The sequence below is a fragment of the Pseudophryne corroboree genome, chromosome 2, assembly GCF_028390025.1.
Source record: "Pseudophryne corroboree isolate aPseCor3 chromosome 2, aPseCor3.hap2, whole genome shotgun sequence".
NCBI classification, from domain to species: Eukaryota; Metazoa; Chordata; class Amphibia; order Anura; family Myobatrachidae; genus Pseudophryne; species Pseudophryne corroboree.
This window is the reverse complement of record NC_086445.1, coordinates 906,351,659-906,369,299: the sequence shown is the minus strand read 5'-3', so window position 1 is coordinate 906,369,299 and position 17,641 is coordinate 906,351,659. Positions and strand designations below refer to the sequence as shown.

At 46.7% G+C, this 17,641-nt stretch overlaps 1 protein-coding gene across 4 annotated transcripts in view; it reads left to right on the top strand.

The window, feature by feature from the left end:
- LOC135050001 (uncharacterized) overlaps nt 1-17,641 on the top strand; it is a 186,890-nt gene that overhangs the window by 123,168 nt on the left and 46,081 nt on the right. For 3 of the 4 annotated variants that reach the window (XM_063956075.1, XM_063956074.1, XM_063956077.1), the window contains 2 exons: nt 4,631-4,715; nt 9,407-9,525. In XM_063956075.1, the coding sequence (XP_063812145.1) occupies nt 4,631-4,715; nt 9,407-9,525 (204 nt within the window). Of the gene's footprint in view, nt 1-4,630; nt 4,716-9,406; nt 9,526-9,972; nt 10,092-17,641 lie in introns of those variants that run through there. The other variant, XM_063956076.1, reaches the window with a different exon arrangement.

The window sequence follows — 17,641 nt, the reverse complement described above, 5'->3', positions numbered from 1 at the left end:
GATGTGTAGACAAGCCTCATGGCTTGACCATAGTCCCTGAAAATTAATTCCTTGTGTGACTGCTCCCCATCCTCGGAGGCTCGGGTCCGTGGTCACCAGAACCCAGTCCTGAATGACGAACCTGCGACCCTCTAGAAGGTGAGCACTCTGCAGCCACCACAGGAGAGACACCCTGGCCCTGGGGGACAGGCTTATTTTCTGATGAATCTGAAGATGGGACCCGGACCACTTGTCCAGAAGGTCCCACTGAAGTGTCCTCGCATGAAACCTGCCGAAGGGGATCGCCTCGTAGGTCGCCACCATTTTTTCCATTACTCAAGTGCATTGATGAACTGACACTCTGTTTGGTTTTAACAGGTCTCTGACCATGTTCTGGAGTTCCTGGGCTTTTTTCATCGGGAGAAAAATCCTCTTTTGTTCCGTGTCCAGAATCATGCCTAAAAATGATAGCCGAGTCGTTGGAACCAACTGTGACTTTGGTAGCTTTAGAATCCAGCCATGCTGCTGGAGCACTCTCAGGTAGAGCGACACGCTTTTCAGCAACTGATCTCTTGATCTCGCTTTTATCAGGAGATCGTCCAAGTATGGGATAATTGTGACTCCCTGCTTGCGCAGGAGCACCATCATTTCCGCCATTACCTTGGTGAAAATCCTCGGGGCTGTGGAAAGCCCAAACGGCAACGTCTGAAACTGGTAATGACAGCCCTGTACAGCGAATCTCAGGTACGCCTGATGAGGGGGATATATGGGGACATGAAGGTATGCATCCTTTATGTCCAGTGACACCATAAAATCCCCCCCCTTCCAGGCTGGAGATAACTGCCCGGAGCGATTCCATCTTGAATTTGAACTTTTGCAAGTACAGGTTTAGGGATTTTAGATTTAGAATGGGTCTGACCGAGCCATCCGGTTTCGGAACCACAAACAGGGTTGAATAGTACCCCTTCCCCTGTTGAACTAGGGGAACCTTGACAATCACTTGCTGTTGACACAGCTTTTGAATTGCAGCTAAAGCTATCTCCCTTTCTGGGGGAGAAGCTGGTAAAGGCGATTTGAAAAATCGGCGCAGAGGCACCTCTTCGAATTCCAGCTTGTAGCCCTGGGATACAATTTTCATCGCCCAAGGATCCACGTCTGACTGAACCCAGATATGGCTGAAGAGTCGAAGACGTGCCCCCACCGGCGCGGACTCCCTCAGTGGAGCCCCAGCGTCATGCGGTGGATTTAGTAGAAGCCGGGGAGGACTTCTGCTCCTGGGAACTAGCCATGGCAGGCATTCTTTTCCCTTTACCCTTACCTTTGGCGAGGAAGGAAGAGCCTCGACCTCTTCTGGATTTATGCGACCGAAAGGACTGCATCTGATATTGTGGTGTTTTCTTTTGCTGTGGGGGAACATAAGGTAAAAAAGTAGATTTACCCGCGGTAGCTGTGGAAACCAGGTCCGTGAGACCTTCCCCAAATAACACCTCACCCTTGTAAGGCAAAACTTCCATATGCCTCTTTGAGTCGGCATCACCCGTCCATTGGCGGGTCCACAGGGCTCGCCTAGCAGAAATCGCCATGGCGTTGGCTCTTGAACCTAGTAGCCCAACGTCTCTCTGAGCGTCTCTCATATATAAGACTGCGTCTTTAATGTGACCTAGGGTCAATAAAATGGTATCCCTATCTAGGGTATCAATGTCAGCTGACAAGGTATCTGTCCAAGCTGCTACCGCACTACAAACCCAAGCCGATGCTATTGCCGGTCTGAGCAAAGCACCCGTATGTGAATAAATTGATTTTAAGGTAGTTTCCTGTCTGCGATCAGCAGGATCCTTGAGGGCCGCCGTGTCTGGAGATGGTAGCGCCACCTTTTTGGACAAGCGCGTTAAAGCCTTGTCCACCCTGGGCGAGGATTCCCACCATACCCTGTCCTGTGCAGGGAAAGGATACGCCATAAGAATCCTCTTGGGAATCTGCAGTTTTTTGTCTGGAGTTTCCCAAGCTTTTTCAAATAACACGTTCAGCTCATGAGATGGGGGAAACGTTACCTCAGGTTTCTTTTCCTTAAACATGTGCACCCTCGTGTCAGGGACAGAGGGGCCATCTGTGATATGTAAAACATCTTTTATTGCAATAATCATATAATGAATACTTTTGGCCACCCTTGGGTGCAGCCTCGCATCATCGTAGTCGACACTGGAGTCAGAATCCGTGTCGGTATCAGTGTCTGCTACTTGGGACATGGAACATTTTTGAGGCCCTGAAGGGCCCTGTGACACAGTCAAAGCCATGGATTGACTCCCTGCTTTTTCTCTGGACTCTGCTTTGTCCAATCTCTTATGTAATAAAGCCACATTTGCATTTAAAATATTCCACATATCCATCCAATCAGGTGTCGGCATTGGCAACGAAGACACCACAATCATGCTCCACCTCCTCCTTAGATGAGCCTTCCGCTTCAGACATGCCGACACACACGTACTGACACTCCCACACACTCAGGGATATATCTATATGGAGGAGACAGTCCCCCAATAAGGCCCTTTGGAGAGACAGAGAGAGAGTATGCCAGCACACACCCAGCGCCACTGTACACTGGAATAAAATCCCAGTTAGTATTCAGCGCTTTTATATATATATATATATATATATATATATATATATACACCGGTGTATATATATATATATATATATAAAATACACTCACTGCGCCAATAAAATGTGCCCCCCCCCCTCTTTTTTGCCCTCTGTAACCTTGTTCAGCAGGGGAGAGTCCGGGGAGCCAGCTTCTCTGCAGTGTGCTGTGGAGAAAATGGCGCTGGTTAGTGCTGTAGGACCAAGCCCCGCCCCCTCACCGACGGGCTTCGGTCCCGCTCAAATTGTTTATACTGGCGGGGGTTTATTAATATGCTGCCTCCGCAGTATCTCCTTTATATGCCAGTGTCCCTAGAGGTTTTTATTGCTGCCCAGGGCGCCCCCCCTGCGCCCTGCACTCTTACAGTGCCCACTGTGTGTGTTTGTGTGGGAGCAATGGCACGCAGCGTTACCTCAGTGAAGATCTGAAGTCTTCTGCCGCCTGTGAAGTCTTCTTTTTTTCTTAATACTCACCCGGCTTCTATCTTCCGGCTCTGTGAGGAGGACGGTGGCGCGGCTCCGGGACGAACGGCGAGGGTGAGACCTGCATTCCGGCCCCGTGGAGCTAATGGTGTCCAGTAGCCTAAGAAGCAGAGCCTATCATTTAAGTAGGTCTGCTTCTCTCACCTCAGTCCCACGATGCAGGGAGCCTGTTGCCAGCAGTGCTCCCTGAAAATAAAAAACCTAACAAAAAGTCTTTTACAGAGAAACTCAGTAGAGCTCCCCTGCAGTGCACCCAGTCTCCTCTGGGCACAGGATCTAACTGAGGTCTGGAGGCGGGGCATAGAGGGAGGAGCCAGTGCACACCCATTCTAAAGTCTTTAGAGTGCCCATGTCTCCTGCGGAGCCCGTCTATACCCCATGATCCTTACGGAGTCCCCAGCATCCTCTAGGACGTAAGAGAAAATTAAATAATTAATTCCACCTGTTAATCTTTAAAAATCAAAGATGCCGTGAAGTGGATGGTGGCTTATGGTTAGGTTTGTGTCCGGTCACCGTACCGATGCCGGGTTCCTGGATTTGAGATGGCTTGTGGGCAGGGGGGGAGTGCAATGAAGCCCCTTGCGGGCTCGCTCCCCAAGAGAGGGAATAGTCCCCGACTGGCAGGCTATTGAACGTGCGGGATCCCAACATCAGTATTGTGACTGGTGGTCACATAAACGCACCCCGTGGCTTAATCATATCTTTGCAAATATATGTAACTGAGATCCTTGCAATTCTACTATCATATAGTATGTAAATCTCATTTACGGGTGGTCTTCAGTTTGCCAGCTGTCGGGATCCCAGCGCACAGTATACCGGCGCCGGAATCCCAACAGCTGGCATACCGACACCTAGGGCGTCACCGCGCCCAAAGTGTGGCAAGCGCAGCACCCCGCAAGTGGCTCATTTGCGCTCGCCCAGCTGTCGGTATCCCAGTGGTCGGGATTCCGGTGCCGGTATGCTGGCGGCCGGGAGCCCGGCCGCCTGCATACCCTACTACACCCCTCATTTACAGGTCCATTATAGTGTGCTGGGGAAATTATATGCTGTGTTGTTGTTTTTTTTTTTAAATGTGTCAGTGAGTAATGTATATACTTGTGCACCTGCTAGAAAACGTGAACAGTTTGGAGTCTTGAGGACCGAGTTTGAGAACCACTTCCCTAAAGTATTTGTCAGATACCTGAATTTAATGCTGAGCTGACCCTTTGGCTTATACATTTGTGACTTTCAGTCTGAGAGCCACATGCTGCCCCCAAAACTTCCAGTTTGACATGTGCTCTATGTTCATGAACACATGAAATGTGCTCCTATTTCTCTACGGTAGATAATTAGAATGTGCTCCTGTTTCTGCTCTAGATAAGTGTAACATGCTCCTGTTTCTGCTCTAGAGAAGTATGCACTTTACATTTTTTGCTGGAAAATTTTGTTTAAATTTAATTTGTTATAAACAGCACTATTCTCAAAACAGATAAACGGAGTTGAATATCACAAGGTTGTGTGACTAAACAAAACCTCATCTCACCCTAAATAGATGCAGATTAACCCAGGAGTCAGGTTAGGAGCCTGTAATCACATCAGCCGCTTTGAAATTCCGATGGATATAAAACTGCTTGAGAGTGAGTTGAACGTTCTTAATTTCCAGAATTTCTTTACATTAAAAATGTAAATATTAATGAAAATCCAGAACCTGGTAATTGAAAAAGCTGGGAAAGGCTAGGCACTCCTGTACCATAAATCAGACCTATTTGCAAAAACAAAAGCTATATTTAGGTAATCTAAGGTTACTGGGAGGTTGTGAAGACGTTTTTAAACCTAACAGGGGTATTTATCAAAGCATGGACAGAGAAAAAGTGGAGAGAAATAAAGCACTAACCAATCAGCTCCTACATTACAGTTTTGAAGCCTGTGAAATGTGAGTTAGAAGCTGATTGGTTAGTACAGTACCTTATCTCTCTCTCTAAGCTTTGATAAATACCCCCTTTTAAATGTTCTTTTCACTTTTTGAATCTCACTAAAGATTTCAGTGAAGCCTGTTAGAAGAACATGAGTTGGGTCAAAACTATGGACCATTTCTCTTAGTGCCTGGAACTGGGTTCTGGTTGCAAAAATGTGCCTAGAGCAGACCTCAGACAAAAAATATTGAAAATATGTCATCCAATGTGTTCATTGGCTTTCCACATTGAGTTTCCTAATGAAACCCAGTGATATCACTGCAACTTCCCTGTGGAACTTTCTACAGCAGTTGATAGCCATTATATGTCAGCAGAGACACTTTCCATCAATGTTCATGCAGAACCATTGCAGCAAGTTGTCTAGTAGTAATGATACATTAGAGAGCGAACAAAGAAGGGCAACTAAAATGGTGCATGGCCTACATAACAAAATGTACCCGGAAAGACTTAAATATCTTAATACTGTATGTATAGTTTGAGTTTGGAGCAGAGAAGGAAAAGGGAGGACATGATAGAAACTTACAAATATATCAAGGGTTTTAACAAAGTCCAGGAGGGAAATATTCTTCAAAGGAAAAGATGTATTGGAACTCGAGGACATACACTGAAACTGGAGGGAGGCAGGTGCAGGGGAAATTTAAGGAAGAAATACTTCACAGAAAGGGTACTGGATAAATGGAATAGCTTCCCATCAGAGGTAGTGTAACCTTGCTCAAAGCATGGCGAGCGAACGCGGTACACTTCTTGGGATGTCCATATGCTCAGCCGGCATAAACGACACAAAAAATGTTGTGTTGACCTTTTCATGTGTTGACCTTTTGTACCTGTTGACATTTTCCTGTGTCAACTTTTCATAGGTCAACCTCATGACCATGTCGACCTTTGGTCCATGTTGGTCCCTCTCCAGGAGGGATAGAATGCTCTGCTCATGGACTTCCCTCTTAATTTATGATTGCCATCACCTGTGCTGAAACACCTTTCATATGCATTAACCTGTTCAACACAGGTTCCAGCACTCTTAAATTAAGAAAAAAGTCCAGAAGCAGAGGATTTTGTCCCTCCTGGAGAGTGTCATTTAGGGAGGGATGATAATGATTATTAAATGAATGCTGAGGGTCAAAAGAGTCTGAATAACAGGTTCCAGCACTGCCCATTGGTACTGTGTGCTTCTCCGTATTCTATGCTGTCAGCTGCATATTATACCATGAAGGACATTATTGGTCACAATACAAAACATTGTATAGTAGCACCTCTAATGCATAAGGAATTGTTGATGACACTTCAAATAACGGATACCATAATGGAAGATGGATTTGGCCAATCACTTACTGTGAAGAAACTCTTTAGTAGAGCTGACAATTATTACTACTATGAATTATGATTCTTTGGGCGGTATTCAATTCTTTCCACCCCCTTCCACACTCGTTTTGTTTCTGCTGACGGGCGTGGTATCATAATTTCAGCACGCTACCCACGGGGTAGTGAGGCACAAAACCCTTTACGCAGCTAAACCTGATCCCACCAACCACTATTCACCCTTGCAGATCAACAGCTCAACCCTGGCACACGAAATGCACCAGAGATCTACAAAAATGCTCCTTACTGCCGAGCGACAGTGGAGGAAATCACGCTCTAAGGCAGACTTCCTCCATTTTAAATTTATGCTCTCATCCTTCAGTGCTGCCCTTTCCCTCGCTAAACAATCATACTTCAAAATTCTTATCTCTACCCAGTCTTCCAACCCCAGACGCCTCTTTGCCACTGTTAACTCTCTTCTCTGCCCACCACCACCTCCTCTCCCTTCCTCATTGTCTGCTCTTGACTTTGCCACTTATTTCACATCCAAGATTGACTCCATACATCAGGACATCACATCCCACCAGGCCAGCAACCAGCCACCACCCATCCCTTGCCACCCCTCCCCTTCCCTCTCACCAACTCTGACATCATTCTCCCATGTATCTGGTGAGGAAGTCATGGCCCTCATCTGTTCCTCTCCCCCCACCACCTCCCCACTTGACCCTATCTCCTCCCACCTCCTCCGCTACCTCTCTCCTTCTGCCTGTTCCCATCTTGCCCACCTTTTCAATCTCTCCCTCTCATCAGGCATTGTCCTTCAAGCTTGCTCTTGTCTCCCCTATTCTTAAAAAACCTATCCTTGATCCAAACACTCTCTCCAACTATCGACCCATCTCTCTCCTCCCTTTTGCCTCCAAACTCCTTGAGCGTATTGTCTATAATCGCCTCACTGCCTTTCTTTCCTCTCACTCACTGCTTGACACATTCCAGTCTGGTTTCTGTTCTCTCCACTCCACTGAAACTGCCCTCACAAAAGTCTGCAATGACCTCCATGCAGCCAAATCTAAGGGCCACTAATCTCTGCTTATTCTTCTTGACCTCTCTGCTGCTTTTGACACTGTGGACCACCCTCCCTTTCTGCTAATCCTTCACTCTCTTGGTCTGCGTAATACTGCCCTCTCCTGGCTGTCCTCCTACCTCTCTCTATCATTCCTTCTCTGCCTCCTCTCATGACACTACCTCCCTCCCCAGGCTTGGACTGGCCCACAGGGGTACAGGGGAAACCACCGGTGGGCCCTACTGCCTGGGGGCCCACCTCCTGCTCTAAGGATCAGGTTCCAGACTGTGCACTTGAATTATACATTATACATATATTACCTTATACTGGACTATGGTGTATTTTCTACAGTGCATTGCTGTTATTAATCTGGTACATTATCATGCATGCAGCAGCTGATTTTACTGTATATATTTATTAAGGGGCCCAGACGTTGCACTCTCTAATGATTAGCCAAACCAATGAGGTGGCAGGCCACACCCCGTCTGCAGACTGGCCAACCCCTAACATAGGCCCCTACCACTGCATTTCCCCGGTGGGCCCTACATGCCCCAGTCCGACACTGTCCCTTCCACTTCCACTAACTGTTGGTGTCCCCCAAGGCTCTGTTCTTGGTCCTCTCCTTTTCTCTCTCTATACGTCTTCTTTAGGTGAACTCATTAGTTCTTTTAACTTCCAATATCACCTCTATGCTGATGACACTCAATCTACCTTTCCTCCCCTGATCTCTCCCCGGCTCTCCTCACTCATACCTCCAACTGTCTCTTTGCTATCTATTCCTGGATGTCCCAGCGCTTTCTTAATCTCAACATGTCAAAGACTGAGCTTAATCTCTCCCGCACAACCTCACCTCCCACAATCTCATTATCCATTGATGGCACGACTATCTCCTCTAGCCCCCAAGTACGCTGTCTTGGCGTAATCCTTGACTCCTCCCTCTCCTTCAAACCATACATTCAGCACCTCTCACAAACCTGTAATTTTCATCTCAAAAGCATTTCCAGGATCAGACCCTTTCTCACCCAGGATGCCACCAAGACCATTATTCACTCACTGATTATTTCCAGACTGGATTGCTGTGATCTCCTAACTGGCCTCCCTGACAATTACCTCTCTGCACTCCAATCTATCCTCAATGCTGCAGAACGGCTCATCTTCCTCACCAAATGCACTAAATCCACCTCCCCTCTACTACAAGCCCTTCACTGGCTTCCCTTCCCTTTCAGAATCCAATTCATACTTCTCACACTCACTTACAAAGCACTCACCCACTCCTCTCCCATTTATATCTCTGACCTTATCTCCCTTTACTCTCCCACCCGTCCTCTTCGCTCTGCTAATGCACGTCGAATCTCCTGTCTTCTGATTACTTCCTCCCACTCCTCTCTCCAAGATTTTTCACGTGCTGCTCCCTTTCTCTGGAACTCTTTACCTATCCCCCTCAGACTCTCCACATCCCTACAGAACTTCAAACGGGCTCTTAAGACCCACTTCTTTACCAAACCCAGCCAAATCTCATCCTAACCCTCTGTCCCACGCTCTCTATGTACCCCATCTGTGTCACCCCTGTCTGTCTGCCCCTCCCCTTTAGAATGTAAGCTCTCATGAGTAGGGCCCTCTTCCCTCATGTGCTTATCCTTTTCTTACTTCCATAATCCTCAACTGCCCAAATCCTGCAGTTTTTTGGCCACCTTGAAACTTATCGCTATGTCGTCTACTGGTGTAGTTATGCTTAGTTACCCTGTTCTTGTCCTATATTGTCTACAACTGTAAGTCACTGTTTTCCTGTTTTGATTATGTACATATGTACTCTGTAATTGGGTGCTACGGAACCCTTGTGGCGCCATATAAAGGATAATAATAATAATAATTACTATGGGCGCGATATGCACGATAACGGGGATTACTTTAGAAATGAGATTGAGCGTGATATATCATATCAATACCGCCCTTTGAATTTCACGACAAACCAGCTTTATTTATTGCGCCTCTCCCATAGATATGACTGTCCACGAATATCTCAGAAACTACTGCCGGGTGGTCAAGCGACGACAGATGTACTATAAAAAATTCTTTGATAAATTTGACAAAGATAAAGATGGAGTGCTTTCTATTACGGTAAAAAAAGATAATGAATTACTTTCTGTTTTTAGTAATATCTGATCATCTCTAAAACCTGGTAAAATACTGTAGTTAAAGTAAACACAAAAGGCATCAGCATCATGTTTCCCATACAAGTGCTGACTGCAACAGTATTTTCTGCAGCCAAAATTTTGTTGTTGTTTTTTAATTTGTATGTAATAGCTCTTTCTGCAAGGCTTTGGTTGTAATTTCCCACATTTTCAGATGTAATTGGCTATTAATTACAGCATGACTTTCTGCAAACAAAATAACTTTGAAGGATGGTTTGGAATGATCAGAATGTGCCCTACTGGGCAGTTTCCCATGAGATGTAAACGAAATCATGGATATTCAAGGATACATTTCGGCTTATTGAAAACTGGTCTCAAGGATTTTACTTTAAATATCTCTGACACAGATCTCTATTTATATCATTTCCTACAGCTGGAAGCAAAATCGTTCACAGAGACAGGACACATTTCCTTAGGACAAACTAATAGTGGGGTTGCCTAGCAGAAGGAAGGGTTGTTGGTTATTAAAGTTACCCAAAAAAAAGTTGTTGTTTTTTTTTTTCTAAATTACAAGATTAAGCGGTTTATTTATTAAGCTTTTTTTCATAAAATGATGCAGGTTCAGTTTCTGCATAATTATATGTATCACCGCTATGTAAGAACAACCAAATGCACAGACATATTATCACTGCAGACCACAGTCCCCATTATTATCAATGGGGACTGCAGTCTGACCCCTATGGGGCAGGTGTACTAAGCCTTGGAAAGTTATAAAGTAGAGAGAGAAAGTACCAGCCAATCAGCTCCAAACTTCCATGTTGTGTTGTTTGAAAAATGACAGGAGCTGATTGGTTGGTAGTTTATCTCTCTCCATTTTATCACTCTCCAAAGCTTAGTACATCTCCCCCTATGTATGAAAAGTGAAGCACCATTAGTTTACGCAATGCTAAGATGATGGAAACCGCTTTATGCCTATGGAGGCAATCTTGTAGATGGATATTACCATCCCTCTTTCACAGCCTCCATCCGGCTCACCCAGGTAAGAAGTGTAAAGGAACAGCAAGGGCCAAGCACAGAACCTTGAGGGGCACCAAAAGGTAGTGGATGAGGGATAGAGATGTAGGGGCATATTTACGATTTGCATGTTGGAGATTTACTAAAGGTAAAATCGACCAAAATCAGGGGAAAAATTGGACAAAGTCTGTGAAAATAAAAATTGCCGAAAAACATCAATGTTTTGGAGGGTTCCTTAATGCAATCAAATATTTATGAACATTCGTTTTGTAAAATGTATCAAAAATCGACATTTCCAGTGGAACCATCAGAAAAAGTTCTATTTGATTTTAAACCGTGTCAAATTGTCTGAAACCTTAATATGAAATCTTAAAACGTTGGAGAGAAGCATGTGGGGCAGAGTGCATATGAGGCTGCATAAATCAGGCATTTGTCAATATGCAAATTAGCACTGGAATGAAGGTGTTTGTGGTTAATACAGTGCATGTGACATGTTTTAGCCAATAGGGATGGCTTTATATAATTTGGTCAATTTCTGATCCACTTTTCTTTTTCTTTCTTTTTTTTTTGGTCAGTCTTTTTGTTCTATTGAGGGTGAATAGAACACATTTTGAACGTCAAATAGAACCAATGGACCACTGAATTCACAATGGAACAAAAAATCTACTGTTATCACCCCTTTCAGACCGCCAGCCACGAACACGGGTGTTCATGTGCGATCTGAAAGGATGAAATACCCTGGTAGCGAGCAGAGTTGAACTCTGTTCAAACTGGCTCACTGTGCGGTGTGAATGGGAGCTGGGTCAATGCGACCCATTTCCCGATCACTGTGTGTGTACGGGCTGCGCATGGAGATCATCAGGCTCCTGGGTGCGACCCGCCTCAGGCGGTCTGAAAGGGGTACAAGTGTTCTATTTGGAATAGAAACATTTAAAATTGACTTTTTTTTTAATTTGTGTAATTTTTTATTCAAGTTTTTCACAGGGAAAAGTAAAAAAAAAAAAAACATTACATACAGAACAAAACCAGAACAACAAACAAAACAAAGAAAAAAATTACAGGAAGAATACAGTAATGAATACCATCTGTGTCACAGTGTCACATAGAAAAAGATAATAAGTGTCACGGCAACATCGCAAATTCACATAGTAAGCCTCAATCAGTCAGAGAATAGTGCTCCAGCTGTAGCCAGACGGGAGGTATTCCACCTGTCCCACTTGCTAAAGTAATGGGGTAGGGTCCCTCTAGACCTATGTGTAAACCTCTCATGTCCTGACACCTCATTTACTAGGGCTCGCCAGTTGTACACATTGGGGGAAGAAGTAGCAAACCAGTTACGCGCTATAATCACCTTAGCTAAGGTAGTCAGGCAAAGAACATATTTGTATAGTGCCGGGCAGTAGGATTCCTCTAAGTCTAGCGCAAACATACATACAGTAGGAGAGAGGGGGGGCAGCGTAGGTTCAGTGAGCAGAATGTCCGACCAAACTGCTTCCCAAAAGGCATGCACAGTGGGGCACAGCAATAATAGGTGCCAAAAAGTAGATTCAAGGGCACCACATCTGGGGCAGGTACTATCAGGCCGTAGGCCTGCTTTATACAAAGAAACTGGAGTTCTGTATGTCCTATGCAGAACAAAGAAATAAACCTGCTGATATTTGATACACTGAGTAGAATATTTAAGTGAGCTCAACACCTGTAGCCACTGGTCATCTGTAATTGAGCCAATGTCTTGTTCCCATTTAAGTTTAAGTTGGTCAAATATATTCGGACAGATGTGGGCAATAAAACTACCATATAAAATGGAAACTTGGTGTCTTGCACCCAAATTTCTAACCATATCTTTAATCGGGGAGTCAGAAATGGACGGGGGCGAGGTCCCAAACTGTGCCTGCACCGCATGGCGGAGCTGTAGATAACGATAAAAGGATCTATTGGATATTTCAAGCTCATCCTTCAGTTGTGTGAAAGATTTGAAAACACCGTTATCATACAGTTGCGAAACTGTGGTAAGGCCCGCCCCAATCCATATGTTGTCCTGTGAGAGCTGCAGCAACTCCCTATACCCTGGGTTGAACCAAAGTGGCGTGTCAGAGTCTGTGCCTTGCCATGTATAGTAGGAGTGAGCTTGACGCCACACAAGTAGCGACTGACGGAGTAAAGGAGGAAGACCAGCAGTAGAAGAGGCAAAAAGAAGGAACTGGAGAGGGGAGAAATGAGACCCCACACACTCGGCAAAGAATCTCTCAAACGTGGGACTATCCCTACTGAGAATCCAATTAGACAAATGTGCAAGTTGAGCAGCTAGATAATAGGCCCGGAGATTGGGAAATCCCAAACCTCCATCCAATTTAGCCCTAACCAGAGCTCTCAGGGCAATCCTAGGCGTTTTGTCGCCCCAAACAAAGGAGGAAAGCACACTATCAATGTTGGTGAAAATTTTCTTGGGGATATAGGTAGGAGAGTGCTGCAATAGATAAAGATATTTTGGTTGCATCACCATCTTGATCAGGTTAATGCGACCCGTGACAGTAAGGGGAAGCTTCTTCCATACATGAATCCGTCGCTTCAGATCTACCGTGACCTGGTCAATGTTTTGATGTACAAAAGACTTAACATTAGGAGTGATCCAGACACCAAGATACTGAAAGTGAAGGGTCCAGGCCATGGAGGACACATCTGGCAACGGGTCAGGAAGAATACCAGATATGGGAAAGACATTAGATTTATTCCAGTTGATAGTCAGGCGGAGTAAAGGCCAAATGTATCAACAATACCCAGGAGGGAGGTCAGGGAAGCATCAGGGTCTCTGAGGAACAAGAGCATGTCATCGGCATATAATGCAATAACATCCTCATGTCCGTCAATAGTGATGCCCCTAACATCAGGGGACGCTCTGATGAAACATGCCAATGGCTCTACAGCCAGGCAAAAAGGGCAGGGGAGAGTGGGCAGCCCTGTCTGGTACCACGGGACAGAGCAAATGGTGACGTCACATAGCCATTGACAGATATTCGAGTCATGGGGGAGGAATAGAGTAATTGTACCCAACGAATTAATTTGGGGCCAAAAGCAAACCGTCTAAGGACTTCCCACAAATACTCCCATTCTACAGAGTCGAAGGCCTTGGCAGCATCCAAGGAAACCACCACAGCCCCCGGCTCGGGCCGGTCCCCCATCTGCAGGTGACAAAACAATCGCCTCAAATTTTGGAGGGTGGACTTGCCTGGCATACATCCTGTCTGATCATCATGAATGATCGGGGTGATAACACTATTGAGTCTTAGTGCCAGAATTTTGGCCAAAATCTTGACATCAGTAGGTAGCAATGAGATTGGGCGGTAGGACTCCGGGACCGTAGGGTCTTTACCCGATTTGAGGATCACCACGATAATAGCTTCGGACATAGAGGGAGGTAGATGAGCACCCTCCAGCAATGCATTAAAGAGAGTCAAAAGATAGGGGACAAAGTATGCACGATATTGACTATAAACTTCAACCGGTATACCGTCGCTACCCAGGGCCTTTTTATTAGGGAAGGAGGCAATAGCAGCCTCAACCTCCTCTGGAGTGATATTAGCCTCCAAAATATCTACAGATTGTTGGGACAGCTGCGGCAGGGCAATGTCTGAAAGATATTGCTGTAGTTGAGTGGGGGAATAGGTGACTTTAGAGGCATACAACGAAGAATAAAAGGACTGGAAAACCTGGGCTATTTCAGGAGTGGCATATACCATTTCACCCTGAGTATCACAGATCTGCTGAATGGAACCCCCAGTTCTCTCTCCTCGAGCCAGAAAGGCCAGGTAACTACCCCCTGTGTCCGATTGTGAATAGAGGGTGTGCTGGGAGAAAAGTAATTCGCGCCTTGATTTATCAAGCAAGTGGTCAGACCAGGCTTTCCTGGCCAAATCCCATCTTGCCCGATCACCAAGGGTCCTAGTAGTGAGGTAAGCAGACTCAGATTGGGAACAGGTAAGCTCCAGGCGCACCTCTTCCTCCCTACTAGATTTCTTGACATTAGCTATTTGTCGTATGAAGGAGCCCCGTAGTGAAGCTTTAATTGCGTCATGCTTAACCATGTGATCAGAACAGGACGCATTATGAACTCCAAAATCACTCCACTCACTAATCAAGGCCTCGTGGTCAGTCAGCAAGGTCAACCAGAAGGGATTCAATTTCCAGAGTTTAGCCCCACAGGCAGGTACAGAATCCAGGACCACCAGCAAAGGTGAGTGATCCGAGATTCCCCTCTGAAGGTACTGGACATCCAGTATTCTAGCAGTGAGATCAGGGGAGACGAGGGCCAAATCTATTCTCGAGAACGAGTGAAAGCTGGCCGAGTGGCAGGAGTATTGGAGTTGTTTGGGGTGTCTCAACCTCCAAATATCCAGGAGTCCAAGCTCGGAAACCAACCTCGCGAACGGAGTGGGGGACGGGGAGGCAGAGGGTAGAGAAGGGGGAAGTTCAACCCACCTATCTAAAACATTATTGAAGTCTCCGATGCAAAGGACCGGAGCTGAGGGAGAAGTAGCAAGAAACGACATTGCCTGCCTGAGTACTTCATTATTGTAGGGGGGAGGGACATAAACAGCAAGTATGTGCAAAAGTGTACGGTTAATATAGGCCCTAAGAAATACATACCTGCCATATTGGTCAATTTGGCTATGAACTAAATGGAAATTAACCGACTTCCGCACCAAAACTGAAACCCCCCTGGAGTTAGCAGAGAAGGTGGAATGATAGGAGAGACCCACCCAGGGCTTCCTGAGAGCCAAGGTTCTAGTACCAACTAAGTGCGTTTCGGAGAGGCATATGACATCTGCCCTATACGTTCTCACCTGAGATAAAACCAGAGCCCGCTTAATGCGGTCGTTCAGGCCCCTCACATTCCAGCCGAGTATGCGGAGTCCATCAACCCCTGCAGCCATGGATACAAGAGAGAAAGGACAGAAGGAGAAAAGAAGCAAGGGGCAAATATGGAGAGGCAGGAGAAGAGAGAAATCCAAGGCAAGCAAGGCGCGCAAAAGAGAGGGACCCATAATGTAGAGGGGGAAGAAGCAAAGGGATCACTACGGCCCCCCGCCAGCACACAGGCAGAGCATACGGAGACCAGAAGGCATACATAGAAAAAATCACGGACACATTACAGTTCAAGAAAAAAAATAGCACAGTGACACATGGAGCAATACATATACAAAAAAAAAGAACAAACCCAGAACATCCCAAACCCCCCCCTCCCTGCATATCCATCCCAAACTAGACACGCCTGGATCCCGAAAAAACCCTAACTAAACTAAGGCTGAGAACCTATAATAACCCTAGGGAGTAGAGACAACTATTGCCTCTACAAAAAGGCTATATCCTAGCATTCAGCTCCTAGAAATAAAAATCATTCCCGCTACATGGTTAGGAGGAGTACAAAACCCAGCAGACACTGCGACCTCCGAGGGAGAAACAGTCCTTAAATAGGGGCCGGGGTCTGCGCTCCAGCCAGGCCTCCGCCTCTTGAGGGGTATTGAAGAAGTGTGTGGAGCCATCATACACCACCCTTAAACGTGCCGGAAACAACATGGCATATTGAATTTGATGGTCACGAAGCTTTCTTTTGACCTGAAGGAACTGCGTACGCGACTTCTGCACATCTACGGCAAAGTCTGGGTAAACAGAAATATCATGGTTGCCAAATTTCAAAGGACCCTGTGTGCGGGCCAGCCGCAGGACCGCATCCCGGTCCCTGTAATGTAGAAAACGGGCTATGAAAGTGCGTGCGGGTGCGCCCGGGGGAGGAGCCCTGGCAATCGGTGGGCCCTCTCCACAGAAAACTGAGGACCAAAGTCATCGCGTTGAAATAATTGGAGAAGCCATGTTTCGAGGAACGATTCTGGGGAGGAGCCCTCTGCTCTCTCCGGGAGGCCCACGAAACGGACGTTATTACGACGCAGTCTTCCTTCAATATCGGAAAGCTTCGCCTTAACTGCTGACATCTGGGTTGTGAGGTTAGAGACTGTATCTTTAAGAGGATTGGTGACGTCTTCTAGGTCGGAGATACGGTGCTCCGCCTCCCCCACCCGTTCACGAATCTTTTGCATGTCATGTCTGATTAAAGTGATATCCACCTGTACTTGGCCGATTTTATCCATGACTCTGTGCTCGGACGTGGATATGGCTAAGAGAATTTGCTGCGTCGACTGAGACGTGTCGTCTTCTCGAGGAGGTGACCCCGAGGGGGAAGGGGGGGATGGGGGAGCAGCACCCCGGGTGGGTTTGGAGGAGGATTGAGAGCCTCTAGCATACTTTTCAAGCTTAGCAGCAGCGGTAGCAGCTGCAGCACTGCCCCCACGCACCATGATGGGACACGGGTGGAACACGGGTGCAGAAAGAGGACTCCCTCAGCAATGATATAGAACAAACAATACGTGCTCACCACAGGCTGCAAAATCCCCAGGCCTCCAGAGTCTCACGCAGGTGAATGAACCCAGGCAAGGAAAAGGAAATCTTTAGCGACAGTAGTCAGGCAGTATAATCAACAGCAGGCTTTTGAGTGGACCCTCCTGGAGAGTAGTGTAGATATGGAAGCGTCACCCAGCAGTGTAGGTAGAGCATGATAGCTGCAGGTATCCAGGCAGCCCCGCAGGAAGAGTAGTGCAGACTGGGAGGCTCCGACCAGCAGTGCAGGGAGGCAGGGGACGTGAGGAGGGACGGTCCGTGCAGACAGATGCACCCCCGCGCCGTCAGTAATTATCACCGCCACACAGGGACACTCAGCCCGCCAGACGCAAGGTGGAAGGAGACAGGGACACACACCGACCTCCGGTCCAGCAGAAAACAGCAGAGGGTGCGAGTGAAGGGAGCTCCGTCCCAGCGCGGCTCCGGCCTCCGCTGTTAGTTCCCAAGATGGCGCCGGACGGAAGGAGTGAGGCCGAGTGGCGTAGGCCGCGATTCGGCCAGCGGCTTCCCAGGGCAGAAACACAGTCCCGCAGACCCCTCAAAATGAGCAGGGTTAAAAGCCACAACGGGTGAGCCGGGTCAGTAGCAGCCACGAGCAGGGGAATCAGGATATAGAAAGCAGGATAGACGGAGCTCTA